At 34.5% G+C, this 16826-nt stretch overlaps 1 protein-coding gene across 5 annotated transcripts in view; it reads left to right on the forward strand.

Moving 5' to 3' along the window:
- The window catches only part of MTBP (MDM2 binding protein), an 80914-nt gene that overhangs the window by 17105 nt on the left and 46983 nt on the right, over nt 1-16826 (forward strand). For all 5 annotated transcript variants that reach the window (XM_068525836.1, XM_068525834.1, XM_068525837.1 and 2 more), the window contains exons 11-13: nt 973-1090; nt 14212-14385; nt 15584-15691. In XM_068525836.1, the coding sequence (XP_068381937.1) occupies nt 973-1090; nt 14212-14385; nt 15584-15691 (400 nt within the window). The remainder of the gene's footprint in view (nt 1-972; nt 1091-14211; nt 14386-15583; nt 15692-16826) is intronic.

The following is a 16826-nucleotide window of genomic DNA, read 5'->3' on the forward strand; positions in this document are numbered from 1 at the left end:
TCTGATAGACTTATTTTCATATGTTAGTTAAGAATACGTAAGTAAAAATGAATAGTAACTAAAAGTATTAATTAACTTTGTGTCACATATCTCATGTAACCCTTCTATCTACATAGGACAGTTAAAAGTGATTTTGCATTAGATTTGAGATCAATAGAAAATGCCTTGCCTAAATTTCCCCAAAAGTAAAAAAACAAAAAACAAAAAATGTATTTATTGGGATGTGCTGATTTTGTAGCTTACATTTCTAAAATAACAGGCAAAATACAGCTTTCAAGGTTGCAGTTTGTTTTATTCAGTGCTTAATCAAACTGAGAATTTACCTAAATATATTATGGTGGGTTTTGGGGGACAAATATTTAATAAACATCAGTGTGCCCAGCCCTGGGAATATAAAGATGAATAAGTTGAATTTGCTCATAAATCAGTTAGAAGCTGCTGTGTGTTTTCTGGCATATGATTCATGGTTTCTCTGAATTTTTTACCTATTAGCATTAAATCTCTGATATCTAGCAACAAAAGTTTTGAAATTGCCTTTAGTTTCTAATTTTGAAACCAGACCAATAATCCATCCAGTCAAAAGTTTATAAAATTATGGCTTGGTATGACAAAATCTTTTGAGGATAGAATTTGTGACCTCTCATTGATTTGCAGATATACGAAGAAATTATACCCACAACCTAAACTTAAACATTGTGAATAAGGTTTTCAGAGATATATGACTCAGTGGAAGGAAAAGGGATACCTGTAACTTTGAATCCTTTCTGTTTTCTGGCTTTTTTTTTTGGTGGAGGTAGGGCAGTGTTCTTGTTTTCTTTTCTTTTTTTTTAGTTTTTATAGTGGAATTCTTGGGAAAGAATGTGACTAAATACGTGTTATGTAGGTGAAATATGAGTGGAAAATTGTCAGATGACGCTATTTTAGAGTTGATTTCATTGTGCAGTCACTAAAAATATGTTCTGTTTTATCCAGGTTGGTGCTCTTTTTGTATTGCCATGTACCATTAGTAGCATACTTATTCCTCCTCCCAGCCAGCTCAGTTCAAGAAAATGGAAGGAATACATAGCTAGAAAGCCTAAGACAATCAGTGGTAAGTAGTAAATTTTTAAGTTTTAATGGTGCAACATAAATAATGTATTTATCAACTTTGAAATGGAGATAACATTTCTTTATGAGAAAATATATTATTTATTACTACTGATTAAGAGGACCCATATCATTTTAAGATGTTTTTTCTACCTAACAACCTACTGCAACAGAAAGTATATACAACGTTATTCATTCATAAAATATCAGTGTTCTAAAGGCAGAAATTTTGGTTAATTAGATAGTTAATTATATTAAACATGGGTTTCGTAGAGTCATTTCAGGAATAAAATTTATGGAAATAGATGAATTTATTATATGGTATATTAAAAAAACAAACTTGTGATTACAATTTTCTATAGAATTTATTTAACAGCTTTTTATATGCTATGCAGTATTCTGGATACTTTAGAAATCTTGATTCATTTAATTTTTATAATAACCTTATAAACATTTAACAGATGAGGAAATTGGGACTTGGAGAAGTTACAGAGCTATTAACTGGCAGAAACAGGATGTGAACCAAGATTCTGCCAATTCACAGCTCTAACATCTCCAAGGATTTGAACCCAGGCACTCTGCTCTTAACCCCTGCCCTGTGTTGCCTCTCTAATAATCTATTACATTCAAGATGTCATTAATTTCTATTATAAAATCAGATTATTTAAATCCAAACTCTAATACTTCATTAAGTAATTGCAGGGCAAAATGTTAGTTACTTGTCCAAAGTCACATAGCTAAAGTGTGTTCCTTCGTACTTTGTTTCAGTGTTTTCTGTTTTAATTGGACAATAATTCGTTTAGTTTAATTCTGAGCTTATACTTAGTTTTTGTGACCCATGATATGATGGGACTAAGGACTGGAATTGAAACATATCTACCCAGATTGTAATCTCTAGAAATACTCCAGAACCTTAGAATTCTGAGGAATACAATTTTAAAATCAGCGGCTTACACGGTACTTTATAGGAAATAGGTGAGATACTAAAATCCATTTTAGCAAGTGTTGAATTTGAAATGTAGATAATATCTATGAGGAAATTTAAAGTTATTGTTTGAAGTTTAGATGTATATCTCTAGAGAGTGGTCAGGGAAGGAGATTTAGATTTTTAGTTTACCAGCTCTTTTGTTTATCTATTTTACAACAAATCACCCTAAAATTAAGTGGCTTAAAAGAACAAACACTTTATTTGCTCTTACTTCTGTATTTGAGCTACGTTCAGCTGGGCAGTTCTTCTGCCAGTCTTACCAGTGGTCACTGATATGTGGCTGCGCTGAACTTGTGGATTGTTTGGAGGATGGGCTCAGATGGGATGCAGGGACAGCTGTCTTTCTCTCTCTATGTAGTCTCAACGCCTTTTCCTTGCCGCATGCTTTTTTCTTGTAATCTCTGGAGCAGGTTAGCTGGAATTTTTTGCATGGCTACTCAAGATTGCAAAATGTAGAAAAATTGAGGTGACAAGGACTTTTTAAGGCTTATTCCCAAAACTGGCCAAGTGTCACTTCTGCTGTATTCTTATTTAAAGCTACTCACAAGAATGGGCCAGATTCAAGAGGGAGGTGACTATACAAGGGTCTGAATACTGGGAAGCCCCCAATGTAAAAGTCCACCGCGGGTGTATAAAGGTGATAGTGGAAACAGGAGTGGTTGGGAAAAAACACATAGACAACATGGCTAAAGAAGAGAGCCAAGGATAGGACCTTTAGAAATACCTGAATTTAAGGTAAAGTGGAGGAAAAGTTAGAAAATGGTTTAGTAAATGGTAGTTGGAAGACCCTAAAGAGTTATAATCATTAACATCAATATCAAAATACCATTTATTGCATGATATAGAGTATGGTGCAAAGTGTGGGAAATAAAGGGAAGTCAGACTGGGTTCTTACACTTGAGGAAGTAGAGTCATGGTCCTTTTCTTTGTAAAGTTTATAGTCAAGTGAAGAAGGCACTTTGAAAAATCATTATAAATCTCTTTAGCCAGCAGGGTGAAAGTGAGTGAAGTGGAGGATACTTCAGAGTGTATGACCTAACGTAGCCTTAAGAATTCAGGAAGGCTTCCTGGAGGAAGAGACATAGTTAATGTAGTTTATTGCACCGTACTAATTCATGAAGAAATGTGGCTTTAACCCTTCTCAGCTCACAGGGAATAAGTGTATACCTGGTGATTTTGGCAGATGCTAAAACAAAATCAGAACTAGACTTACTGGGTGGCAGTAGAGTCAGTTTCACTATACTACGTGAAATCACAGGATAATATCCATTTCTCAATATTACATAGGTTTACGACTTATTAACATGAATAGTAACATCTCTTAACTAAACTTGAGTGTATTTTGGACAACCTTTTTATTTATTTTTCCTCTTGTAACTTTTTCTAAGATAATTTATTGATTTAGAATTTACTCTTAGTTTTTTTTTTCATGACTTTCATTGCAACTTTAAGAAAATACGTTATCATGAGGCTTGATTTGATTTTTTTAAATTATCACCTCTTAAAATTTGGGGATTAGTATTGGTAACTTCTGAATAATAATTAGACATATATCACATGACCATCTTTGAAGCAAAGTTGTTGATTAGGCTATATCATTAAGGGCTGATTAAGCTGACACTTTACAATCTTTTTTTTTTTTTTATCTCAGAAGTAGAAACAATCAAATTGAACAGTTGATTATTAAGTTCTATTTTACCCATAACCCTTTCTGTAGGGGAAATTATTTATCCCATTGACAGAACTTCTTTTGAGAAAAGGTAAAGGACTTAGATAAAGATTTTGAAAGAGATTTCAGTGGCAGAGTCAAAGTATTCTTTCAGTCAGCAAATATTTATATTTATTGTGTGCCCGTTGTGTTCAGGGCATTATTCTAGGTGCTAGGAATTCAGTAGTGAAAACAATCAGCCAACTTTACTGTATTAACTTTTATGAAACACACCACTCAACAACATACTGGTTCTCTTCAAGCACATACGGAACATTCTTCAGGATAGACCATATATCTGTCAGGCCATTAAACGAGGCTAAATAAATTTAAAAGAATAGATACAATACACAGTATGTTCTCCAGTTACAGTGGAATTAAATTAGAAATCAACAACAGAAACCTGAGAACTACTTTAAATACTTGGAAACTAAATTTTAAACACACTTCTAAATAGCACATAGGTGAAATTAAAAAAATAGTTTTAACTGAATGAAAATAGAAACATATCAAATTTATGGAAAGCAGCTAATACAGTACTAAGAGGATTCTAAATGCTTATCTTAGAATGGAAGAAAGATCTAAAATCAGTAATTTAAACATCAACCTCAAAAAGCTGGAAGACTAAATCCAAGTGAAGTAGAAGGAAGGAAATTAGACCAGAAACCAATGAATAAAATACTGAGGACTATATCTAACAAGAAGTGCAAGACCTGTACACTGAAAACTACAAAACATTACTGAGAGTAGTTAAAGAAGATATAAGTAAATGGAGAAACATACCGTGTTCATAGATTAGAAAACTCAGTATTATTAAGATGGTCCTTCTCTCCAAACTGACCTATAGATTCAATCTAATCTCTAACAAAATTCAGGAGGACTTTTCATAGAAATTGACAAATGGATACTAGATTTACGTGAAATTGCAAAGGATCTAGAATGGCCAAAACAATTTTGAAAAGGAAGAACAACTTTTGAGAACTTACACTGCCTGATTCACAACTTGCTATGAAGCCGTAGTAATCAAGACAGTGTGGTGTTGGAGAATACACATATATCAGTGGAACAGAATAGAGACAAAGATGCCAATGGGAAAAGGATAGTCCTTTTAACACAGTACTGGAATAATTGGATGTCCATATGTAAAAACTCAAAAATTACATATATATGTATATAAAATATGTAATTTTTAGACTTTTATCTTACATAAAAATTAACTCAAAATGAGCCATATACCCAAATGTAAGCACTAAAACTACAAAACCTCTATAAAAAAAAACATATATACCAAAAGGATGATCTGTAAAAAGAAAAAAAAAAACTATAAATTCACCAAAATTTAAAAATACCTCCATTTTGAAATGTAAAGAAAAAAATGGTTTCGATGAACCTAGGGGCAGGACAGGAGTAACGACGCAGACGTAGAAAATGGACTTGAGGACATGGGGAGGGGGAAGTGTAAGATGGGATGAAGTGAGAGAGTTGCACTGACATACATACACTACCAAATGTAAAAGAGATAGCTAGTGGGAAGCAGCCGCATAGCACAGGGAGATCAGCTTGGTGCTTTGTGACCACCTAGAGGGGTGGGATAGGGAGGGTGGGAGGGAGACGCAAGAGGGAGGGGATATGGGAATATATGTATACGTATAGCTGGTTCACTTTGTTATACAGCAGAAACTAACACACCATTGTAAAGCAATTATCCTCCAATAAAGATGTTAAAAAAAAAATCTCCTTTTTGAAGAACTCTGTTAAGAAAAAATTTTTAAAGGCTACTAAGAGAAAATAGTTTCAATCATATGTCTTACAATGGACAGGTATATAAAAAAAATTCTTACAACTCAGTAGTAAGGAGAAATTGCAATTAATAAGTGGGTAAGAGGCTTGAATACACATTTCTCTAAAGATACATGAAGAGCTAAAAAGGCACATGAAAGATACTCAACATCATTAATCTTTTGGGAAATGAAAATTAAAACCACAATGTGATTCTATAATAACTGTCTAGAATGGATATTATTAAAAACAGTGACTATCATACGTTGATGAGGATGCGGAGAAACTGCAAATCTCACACGTTGGTGGGGATGTAAAACAGTACAGCTACTATGGAAAACAGTCGGGCCATTAAACTTACACTTAACTCTGCAACTCAGTTCTTCCATTCCTAGGTATTTATCCAGGAGAAATGAGAGCATATGTTCACACATGCTTGCAAGCAGCTGTTTATAAAAGCAATATTCATAATAACTAAGAATTGGAAACTATGCACATATCCATCAACTGGTGAACAGATGAACATGGTTTGTTTTGTCCATATAATGGAATCCTTCTCAGCAGTAAAAAGACATGAAAAGTTTTGAGTATACCTAAATATTACTAAGTTTATAAAGTCAGGCTTAAAAGACTAGTACATAATTTTACTTATATGAAATTTCTAAAAAAGGCAGAAGGACCAGAAAGCAGATCAATAGATGCCTGAGGCCGTGAGCAGGAAAGGAGATTGACTACAAAGAGATAATGGAAGCTTTCAAGCCTGAATTATAATCATGGATAAACAATTGTATAATTTCCTTAAACTAATCAAACTTAGACTCTGACATGTGTATGTAAATTATACCTCATTAAAACTTTTTTTTTTTTTTTTTTGGCAAGAACCACCTGAAGGCTCTTAGACCTAAATGCAGAGTTTTGTTTCTACCCTAGTTCAGTAATTCTTAATACCAGCTCACACTAGAATAACCTTGGCAGTTATCAAAAAAGAAAAAGTCAAGCTGGGCCCTACCTGAAAACAATTAAATGCAAATCTCTGGGGAGGATCAGGGCATCAGTAGTTTGTAAAAGCACCCAAGTGTTTCAAATGTGCATCCAGTATTGAGACCCTCTGCACTAGGCGTGCTCTCTTCAACTCTAGGCTAGAGAGCCACTGTTTCTGAAAGTCCTTCAGATGCTTTGAGGCAGAAAAAGGTTTAAGAATAACTGCTTTAGGCCTTTAATTCCTTGGCTAGAAAATGAGGATAATATACTTGTTTAGTATATCTTGCAAACTTGTTAGACACTATTGGTAATGAAGGTAAACACTTTGTAAACTCTGCAATAGCTTTTTGTTATTCTGTCCTATCTTAAATACTTTCTATGTCTGTGGAACAATAAAGGATCACTGTTGTTCATGATGGTGAGTAAGATCTTGAAATATCTTCTGAATAACTTCTCTATTCACTGTAGCTTTCGTATATTGTGTATTTTACTGTGTTACAACTAAGAGGAAATGTATACAGTTTATGATCCTAATGTTATTTAATTGGTTGAAATAGTCATAGTGGAATCTATAAATCCTTCTACATTTTTGGAATCTTCTCAGTAGGAGGCTTCCAACACCTATTCCACAATACTATTATTTTTTAAACCATGTTAGATTCTTTCTAAAATTGAGCCCCAGGGCATTTTCTTAGAGAGTCTCAGTGGCAGTTTACCATTTATTTTTAAATTTACGATAAATTGTTCAAGCTTAGTCTGAATAATAAGGTGGGGGAATCAAACTAGGCAGTACATTTTTTGGAATTGCTTTATTAATGTAAAGTAATCAACATTTTTTTCTTGTGATTCCCTAGCTGACCTAAGGACCATTTCAAAAGTTGAGTCTAGAAGTTACAGTGATGTAACTGTTGGAAAGTGTATAGCTTCCTAAAATGCCTACATTGAAGACTAGATTTTATTTTATTGTTTAATTTTTGGCATAATTATCAAAATAATTGGGTATATTATTCAGTCGCTTCTTAAGAAATATATATAATGCTCATCAATAATTTAGACTATTCACTTAACCAGAATATCCTGTTCCCCTAATCATCCTGGGATATTTTTCATTTTATAATATGGAATATTATTTCCTCTGTACATTAATATGATTTTGTTTTTATACTGTTGAACTGTTTATTTTTTTATTTTATTTTTTTAACATCTTTATTGGTATATAATTGCTTTACAATGTTGTGTTAGTTTCTGCTGTATAACAAAGTGAATCAGCTATACATATACATATATCCCTGTATCCCCTCCCTCTTGCGCCTCCCTCCCACCCTCCCTATCTCACCCCTCTAGGTGGTCACAAAACACCGAGCTGATATCCCTGTGCTATGCAGCTGCTTCCCACTAGCTATCTATTTTACATTTGGTAGTGTATATACGTCAGTGCTACTCTCTCACTTTGTCCCAGCTTACCCCTCTCCCTCCCCATGTCCTCAAGTCCATTCTCTGCATCTGCATCTTTATTCCTGTCCTGCCCCTAGGTTCATCAGAACCATTTTTTTTAGATTCCATATATATGTGTTAGCATACAGTATTTGTTTTCCTCTTTCTGACTTACTTCACTCTGTATGACAGACTCTAGGTCCATCCACCTCACTACAAATAACTCAGTTTCGTTTCTTTTTATGGCTGAGTAATATTCCATTGTATATATGTGCCACATCTTCTTTATCCATTCATCTGTCGGTGGACACTTAGGTTGCTTCCATGTCCTGGCTATTGTAAATAGTGCTGCAATGAACATTGTGGTACATGTCTCTTTGAATTATGGTTTTTTCAGGGTATATGCCCAGTAGTGGTATTTTCTGGGTCGTATGGTAGTTCTATTTTTAGTTTTTTAAGGAACCTCCATACTGTTCTCCATAGTGGCTGTATTAATTTACATTCCCACCAACAGAGCAAGAAAAGAAAGGGTGTTACTGGCTTTTAAGAACCACTGAGAAACTTACTGATGTAAAATATGACTTGATTTTTATTATACTAGAATTTTGTTTGCTAGTGAAACTAATAGTGGTACATCTCTTCATTTTAGTTTATATGTTATTCGTAAAATTTGATACAACTAAAGGACACTTGCAATTTCTGCTTCTCCCATTTTACCTATATAGTAGATCCAAAATGGATGTTTTTTTAGTGGGAGAGGGGGCATGCAAGCCAATCAATCTCTTATAAGTTGATAGTGTAAAAATAACAGATGAAAATAGAAATGTTTTGTTGTAATCATTTTCCCTTATTTCTTTAGGAAGAGCTATGGGAATTGAATAACCATGCTAATTGTAAATCTGTTAGTCTCTGTGGTATTTACATAAAAGTTATCTGATAAGTCTTCAGTTAACACCTGCCAAATCTGGAGCAAAGTTTTTTAAATGACTGCATGGTCATTATGGTTAGGGGAGTTCTTTAAAATAAACGTTTTTCTCTTGAGGAAAATAAGATTGTTGTAATTACAGGCTTCAGTGATTAAAGTGCTTTATAGTACCTTCATTGGGTGACAGGATTTAAAATAAATGTGGAAAGAGTGTCATGGATTGAAGAGGCACGTGACTTGATTTGGCAAGGTGCTAAATTGGTAAATGAATTAAGGTCCCTAGAACTCTTGGCAAACCTTAGTTTCAAATACAACTGGTAACAGTGTTGTTCCTTTCTGATAACTTTTATTTAAATTCCTTTTCTAAGACTGATGTTTAAGAACAGGATTACTGTCTCTATTGCTAGCTAATTGCAAAAAAATTTTTTGTACTTCATGGTTTTTTGGGGGGATAGTCTTTAACCCACAGTATGTTCATATCTGTGAAATAAACTGTTGTAATAAAGTTACAGTAGATTTTTTCTTAGCATATATATGTATATATATATATGTACACACACATACTATATATATATATATATACTGTATATAAACACACACATATATATTATGTATATATCTCAAAACGCTAAGAACTTTTTTTGTGAGCAGAACCTTACATTCCTAAAATAATTATAAATTTTAAAACCTCGGCTTTATTGAGTTATAATGCACACAGGTTGGATTACACAGGTTGGATTACGAGTGTGCAACCATCACCACAATCAATTTTAGGACATTTTCTTCTCACCAAAAAGCAGCCCCACGCCCACTAGCAGTTACTCCTCAATCCCATCACCTGCTCCTCTTCCCAGCCCAAAGGCAACACTAATCTGTCTGTGTAGATTGCCTGGACACTTCATCTAAGTGTAATCATACAGTATGTCATCTTTAATGACTGCCGTCTTTCAAGGAGAGCATAATGTTTTCAAGGTTCATCCATGTTGTAGTATAGTACTTCATGCCTTTCTATTGCTGAATAATATTTCAGTCATTTGGATATATCACATTTTATTTATTCACACATCAGTTGAAGTGTTTGACAGTTTGGGGCTATTATAAATAATGCTGCTATAAATACTTGTGTATATACTTTTGTGTGAACATATGCTTAAAATTATTTTGGATATAAACCTAGGAATGGGATTTTGGGGTTGTATATTAACTATATGTTAAACTTTTTGAAGAATTGCCTAAATGTTTTCTAAAGTGGCAGTACCATTTTATATTCCCAGCAGCGATTTACGAGGGTTCCAGTTTCTGTACATCCTCATCAACACCTGTTATTGTCTGTATTTTTGATTATAGTCATTCAAGGGATGTGAAGTGGTATCTCTTTGTGGTCTGGATCTACGTGACCATATTGGCCGATGATGTTAAGAATCTTTCCACTCTTTCCACATGCTTATTGGCCATTTGTGTATTCCATGGAGGAATGTCTATTCAGATTCTTTACCCACTTTTTGAGTTATTTGTCTCTTTGTTATGAGTTGTAGGAGTTATTTATATATTCTAGATACAAATCCCTTATAAAATACGTGATTTACAAAAATTTCCCCTTATTTCATGGGTTGACTTTTATTTTATTTGGTACTATTGAGCAATTAGAATACTGTAGGCAGTGATCTAAGCACTGTCCATGCAGCATCTCACATTTAATCCTAACAGCAGCCTTGCCATATGGAAACTTTTTTTAAAATTAATAAACTTTATTTTTTTAGAGCAGTTTTAGGCGCACAGCAAGACTGAGTGGGAAGTACAGAGAATTTCCATATAGCCCATGTCCCCACACACATATAACCTCCCCCCTTATCAACATCACACATCAGAGTGGTACATTTGTTACAACTGATGAGCCTACGTTGACACATTTATCACCCAAAGTCCATAGTGGATTGACTTTTCATTCTCTTGATGATGTGCTTTGAAGCACAAAGATGCTTAATTTTCATGAAATCCAATTTTCTATTTCTTTTTGTTGTTGTTGTTGCTTGTACTTTGGGTCTCATATTTAATAGATGATTGCCTAATCTAGGGTCATGAAGACCTATGCCTTTGTCTGTTTTCTTCCAAGAATTTTAAAGTTTTACCTCTTACATTTACATCTATGATCCATTTTGAATTATTGTTTTTATATATTGGGAGGTAGGGGGTAAGGGTCCAACTTCATTCTTTTGCGTATGGATGTCCAGTTATTCCAAGACCATTTGTGAAAAGACTTTTCTTTCTCCATCAAATTGTCTTGGAACCTTCATTGAAAACCATTTGACTGTAAATGTGAGGGCATATTTCTGGACTCTCAGTTCTATTCTATTAATCTGTATGTCTGTCCTTATACCAGTGCCTCCCTGTCTTGATTACTGTAGCTTCACAGTAAGTTCCCACACTGAGAAGTATGAATCCTTTTTCACTCTTTGCCCTTACTACACACTGACATTCTTCTCATTTCCTTTATATTCTTCTTCATTTCTCATTTTCTTCTCAGTCCTCCCAGAATGATCATATACTAATTTTAGATTAATGTTCATTGTTTTAATTATGATGATAATGTAATCACTATTCACAGTTGAGGCATGTACTATATTTTATTTTTCTTTACAATATTTTGTTTTACCTAGAGGCAATGATTTTTTTTTCTTTAATTCAATCACAAAGCCTTCCCCTAGTTGTGAAACTCCTTTCAGTACATTAAAGCATATTAACTATCCTGTCAGTCATGTATATGTAAGAAATCTCTTCCGGATCTTTATGACCTGCCTAATATAGACTGGTTGGTTTTACTTTCCAGATTTGTTCCATAGCTTTTGGATCTAAGACTCTTTTCATCATAGAAATTTTGTTTGCCTTTCTTTGTTGGTTCCTGGGATCCTTTAATCTTCCTGTTTTTTTTCATTTTCCCATTTTGGTGGAGCACATTCTCTAAAATCATCCTGAGAAAAGGTGCATAGGAGGGAAATTTTTGAGACCCTCTATGCCTAGAAAAGTTTTTATTCTACCGTCTCATTTTAATATAGCATTCTAGGTTGGAGAATATTTTTCCAGTGGAACTTTGAAGGCATTGTCCCATTGTTTTCCAGCTTTTAGTGTGGTTCCTTAGAAGTCTTGTGCCATTCTCCTTTTTCATTTTTTAAATAAGAAACCTAAGTTTTCTCTGGTATTTTGTAGAATATACTTGTTGTTCTTAGTCTTCTGAATTTTCATAATGATGCACCTTGGTGGGTCTATTTTTATTTTTGGTGTGTCTGTTTTATTCTAGCATGCCTGGAAGCTTGTCTTTTTATTGGGAAAAAAAATTATTATTATTATTATTATTTTTGGCTGTGCTGCACAGCTTGCAGAATCTTAGTTCCCCGACCAGGGATTGAACCCTGGCCCCCAGCAGTGAAAGTGCCGAGTCCTAACCACTGGACTGCCAGGGAATTCCCAGGAAAAATGTTCTTATAATTATTTTATTGATAATTTCCTTCCCTCCATTTTTTTATGTGCTTTCTTCTAATATTCCTGTTTGAATGTTGTTCCTCCTGGTTTGTGTGTGTCTCTCTTCCTATTTTCCATTTCTTTGACTTTTTACTCTACTTTCTGATAGATTCACTGAACTTTATATGCTAACCTTTTAGTTGAAATATATATTTCTGCTTTCTTAGTTTCCATGAGCTCTTTCTTATTTAATGTTTTTTTCTTACAATTTCCTGTTCTTATTTAATGGATGCAATATAGTCTCTTCTCTGAGGATTTTAGTGACCTGATTTGTTTGTTGTTTGCTTTTGTTTTGTGATTTCTTTTTACTGTATATTCTTTGTTTCCCTACAAGTCACTTTGTTTCTGTTTGCTTACTTTGTCATATGGTTTTCATACTAGAGACTTTCCCTGATGTCCCATAATGTTTGGCTGCCTGTTCATATTTAAGAGGGGGTATGAGAAAGCTGATTGGAAAATTTGAGTGCATGTTTGGAGCTTGTTGACTTTGATCTTCATTTTAGGGTGATCTCACTGAGACATTAGGCAATCCCAAGGTTGGAATTCTTTGGTCCTTCCCCTAGTACTGACCATATTTCTAAAAGAAGGCTCAATTCTGCTATCTGGCTTCCAAAATGGTGGAAGTTATGTAGGTGAAGAAAGGTAAAGGACCTCAATATTCACTATACAAGCATTCACTTAATGCAGTGATATTCAACTCCAACCCTAAGCTCTGTCTTATATCTCCCAGGCCAGAGGCATTTTGTTTTACTTTCTCCAGAGAATAACCACTAGTCTTCTGGGCTGGGGAGAGGACAATCATTTGCCTGAATAGAATAAGAAGGGGTCAGGAGCCAAACTGCTTCTCAGACAGACTTTCAACCTATTTTCCTGTTTCACCTTCATTTTGTTTGCAGGGCCGTCCCAGAGTCTCTTGTCAGGGGTTATAGTATAAATTTTGTTGCTTCCAAGCTTTCCCTATTGTTTTTCTCATCTTCCTTAATAATTGAGAGTCTGAGGTCTGTTACCAATTGTTCATCTGCTTTCCTGCTTTCAAGGTTTAGTTGCTATTGTCTCTTCTCTCAGATATTGGTTCTTGTAGTTTTATGCTGTTTTTAAATTTATTCTCATTTCATGGAATTTCAGGAGATAATGAAAATAAATGCTTATGTCCAATTCACCATCTTCAACAAAAGGGATTCTGCTTCTATTTTTAGTCTCAAAGGCTTCACAGTTTTTCCTCAACCTTCACTATAACCCTCACTTGATTTGTTTTTAAAAGGCACTAGACTGTCTTAACTGACCTTCACGTTACTGGCAAGCCAGATTAATGAATGCTCTCCAGTCCTTCTGTAAAATATATTATGGATGCATACTGCAGGGACCAAAAAGCTACCCTTAAGTATATCTCTACACTTCTGCTCCCACCAGTTGAGCTGTGTGTGCTTGCAGGGGTCAGTTTATTCCACTTTAAAGAAAGAGAAGCTGGAAATAGTAGTTGATACCTTACGGGTGTGGATATATAGGAAAGACACAATGGAATGCTAATGAGCCACATCAAAAGTTAATGAATGAGTACACATAGTTTTAATTTAAAGTAAAGTGTATATGCTTTGTGAGTATCATTTTTGTTTTGATTCTCTGCTTTAACAGCTTCCTCAGTTAAATGAACAACTACTGCCCCAAATGTATTGGGTAACACCTTGTTTTGAAATAACATCGACATGTCATTATATCCTATGGATCAAATGTATGATTCTGCCATGTTGCCTGCTGAATTTTCACATACTTAACAAAATAATTGTTTTTGTTTAGTTCCAGATGTTGAAGTGAAAGGAGAGAGTTCTAGCTATTATCTCTTGTTACAAGGTAATGGCAACAGAAAGTGTAAAGCCACATTGATTCACTCAGCCAACCAGATCAATGGCTCATTTGCACTCAGTTTAATTCATGGAAAGATGAAAGCAAAGACAGAAGAAACCAAACTGAGTAAGTGTTAACTTTAGGTGGAAAACAAAACATTTTTACATTTCTTTGTATACATACTTAACTTTTAATGAACTCATTGTCTCCAAACTCCATTTCACTTTCAGTAAATTTACTTTTATTTTAAATATTTTATAACATATTTGGACAGTTTAGAGTGCAGAGAATTAATCCCTTATACATTATACTTAGTAAAATTTAGTAGGTCAGACTTCAATTCCAAATAGGAAAATTTTTAGTGTTTTCCACTTTAAACACGTATTATTTTTCTAGAATTTATTTCTTATTTTTGCTTACTTTCTCTCAAGCGTCTCGTTCTATTTTATTGCTATTCTTTTTTTTTTTTTCTCTCCAAGCTCCCCGCCTCGGTTACCTATCACTGTATGACAAACCTACCCCAAATGCAGCTTAATGATGACGATTTACTGTAATGTCTCATAGTCCTGTAGGTTGACTGGGCTCAGCTGGATGTTTCTGTTTTGAAGACCCACATATGACTGCGGTCACACACAGCTGGGGCTTCAATCATTTTGAAGACTTAACAGGGCTCGGTGTGTAAGATGGCTCTTTACCCACATGCGTGGTGCCTGGGTTAGGATGGCTGGAACAGATGCGAGCTGACTTCCTCTTCACGTGTCCTGCCCTCCTGGCCAGCATGGGCTTCCTCACAGCATCGTGGTCTCTGAGGAGTCTGATTTCTTCTATGGTTGCCAACTGCTCTTAGAGCAGTTGTTCTAAGAAACTATAAGGCTTCCTGTGACCTAGCCATTCATTGTCACTTTTGCCACACCTTATTAGTTACGTGAGACCAACCTAGATTCACTGTGGAAGGACTGCGCGGCGAATGAGTGGCAGGAAGTGTGATTCACTGGGAGGCCATCTTTGGAGACCAGCTCCCATACTCTGTCTGTGTTTTGTGTAAGAGTTTCAATAGCCAAGCAGGTAGAAGAAAAGGTGGTGGAAGGAATTCTATTCTGCTACCTAAATTCTCTCAATTTAAGAAGTAGGTCAAAGTTTAAAATGCAAAATAATTTAGTACACTTATTTTCTGCTGCTCAATTATTATTATTTACTTTGAAATATGCAAGGTCAAGAAAGATGAGTAATTGACTTTTAATTATGTTATAACACATTTCTTGAGAACTGAATATTAATTTTTGTTACAAATCATCTTTAATACTGACTTTTTTCTGTTTTTCAGGCTTTCCTCTTGACCTCTTGTCACTTCCAAATTTCTCTGGGGAGCAGCTTATACAGAGAGAGAAACAGTTGGCTAATGTTCAGGCTTTGGCTTTGAAAGAATGTCTGAGTAAGTAATGATTTGTGCATTTGATTCTGGTATAGGAATATTGACTTGTTCAGACCTAAGGCATTGTTATTTTGTCACTTTTTCTTATACACTTTGTCTTTTAGATGTGATATTCATTTGTAGAACTATTCTTTTTTTAAAAAAAAAAGATTCACTTTAAAAAAAATTTTATTTATTTATTTATTTTGGTTACACTGGGTCTTAGTTGCAGCAGGTGGGCTCCTTAGTTGCGGCTTGCCGGCTCCTTAGTTGTGGCACGTGGGTTCCTTAGTTGCAACACGTAGGCTCCTTAGTTGCAGCATGCAGGCTCCTTAGTTGTGGCATGTGGACTCTTAGTTGCGGCATGCATGCGGGAATCTAGTTGCCCGGCCAGGGATCGAACCTGGGCCCCCTGCATTGGGAGTGTGGAGTCTTAACCACTGCACCACCAGGGAAGTCCCTGGAAAGCTATTCTTGATAGAGGTGATGTAGGGTAGAAAAGGTCTGTAACCTTTTTCCCACCAGATTCAGTATATTGCTATTGTACCTTGCTTTTAACATTTATAATATTTGTCCAGGAAAATTTTGTTTCTCATTATTTTTAACTGTATGCTAGAAAAGATACCTAAGTTTTATTATTCTGGTTAATTTGGTCATTTTTACAAAATTTCTCTTTATATCTTTTTGGCTATACAGGAGGATAGAGACTGCAAGTAGAAGAAAATACAAATCTAGAGAAATTAGTATGTTAACGTGAGCATTGATTCTTAGACTTTAATCATAACTAAGCACATTTCACATACTGAGTGAAGCTGGCATTATGGATTTTTCTTTATTCAAGAAACTGACACTTTTTTAAGGGTCGTTATTTAAGGTTTTTCCTCTATTACTATATGTTAACTTGGTTATCAGTCTTAACATTGTTTTTATAAATAATCGTTCATTAGTACCTAATATGGACTTATTTTAAGCTAATTGATATAGAATTTCTAAGAAACTAATTCAAATTGTGAGGCCTCATTAGTTGCATATAGAAAAAATGATTATTAAGTAGATACATTATAAAATGAGGAATATCACTCTTTTCTTTAAAAGCATTTAAAAAATACCTTGGATTCAGTATTTTGTTTTATTCAATGGAAAATAATTTTAGAAT

Source organism: Eschrichtius robustus, chromosome 17 (genome assembly GCF_028021215.1).
Source record: "Eschrichtius robustus isolate mEscRob2 chromosome 17, mEscRob2.pri, whole genome shotgun sequence".
Classification (NCBI taxonomy): Eukaryota; Metazoa; Chordata; class Mammalia; order Artiodactyla; family Eschrichtiidae; genus Eschrichtius; species Eschrichtius robustus.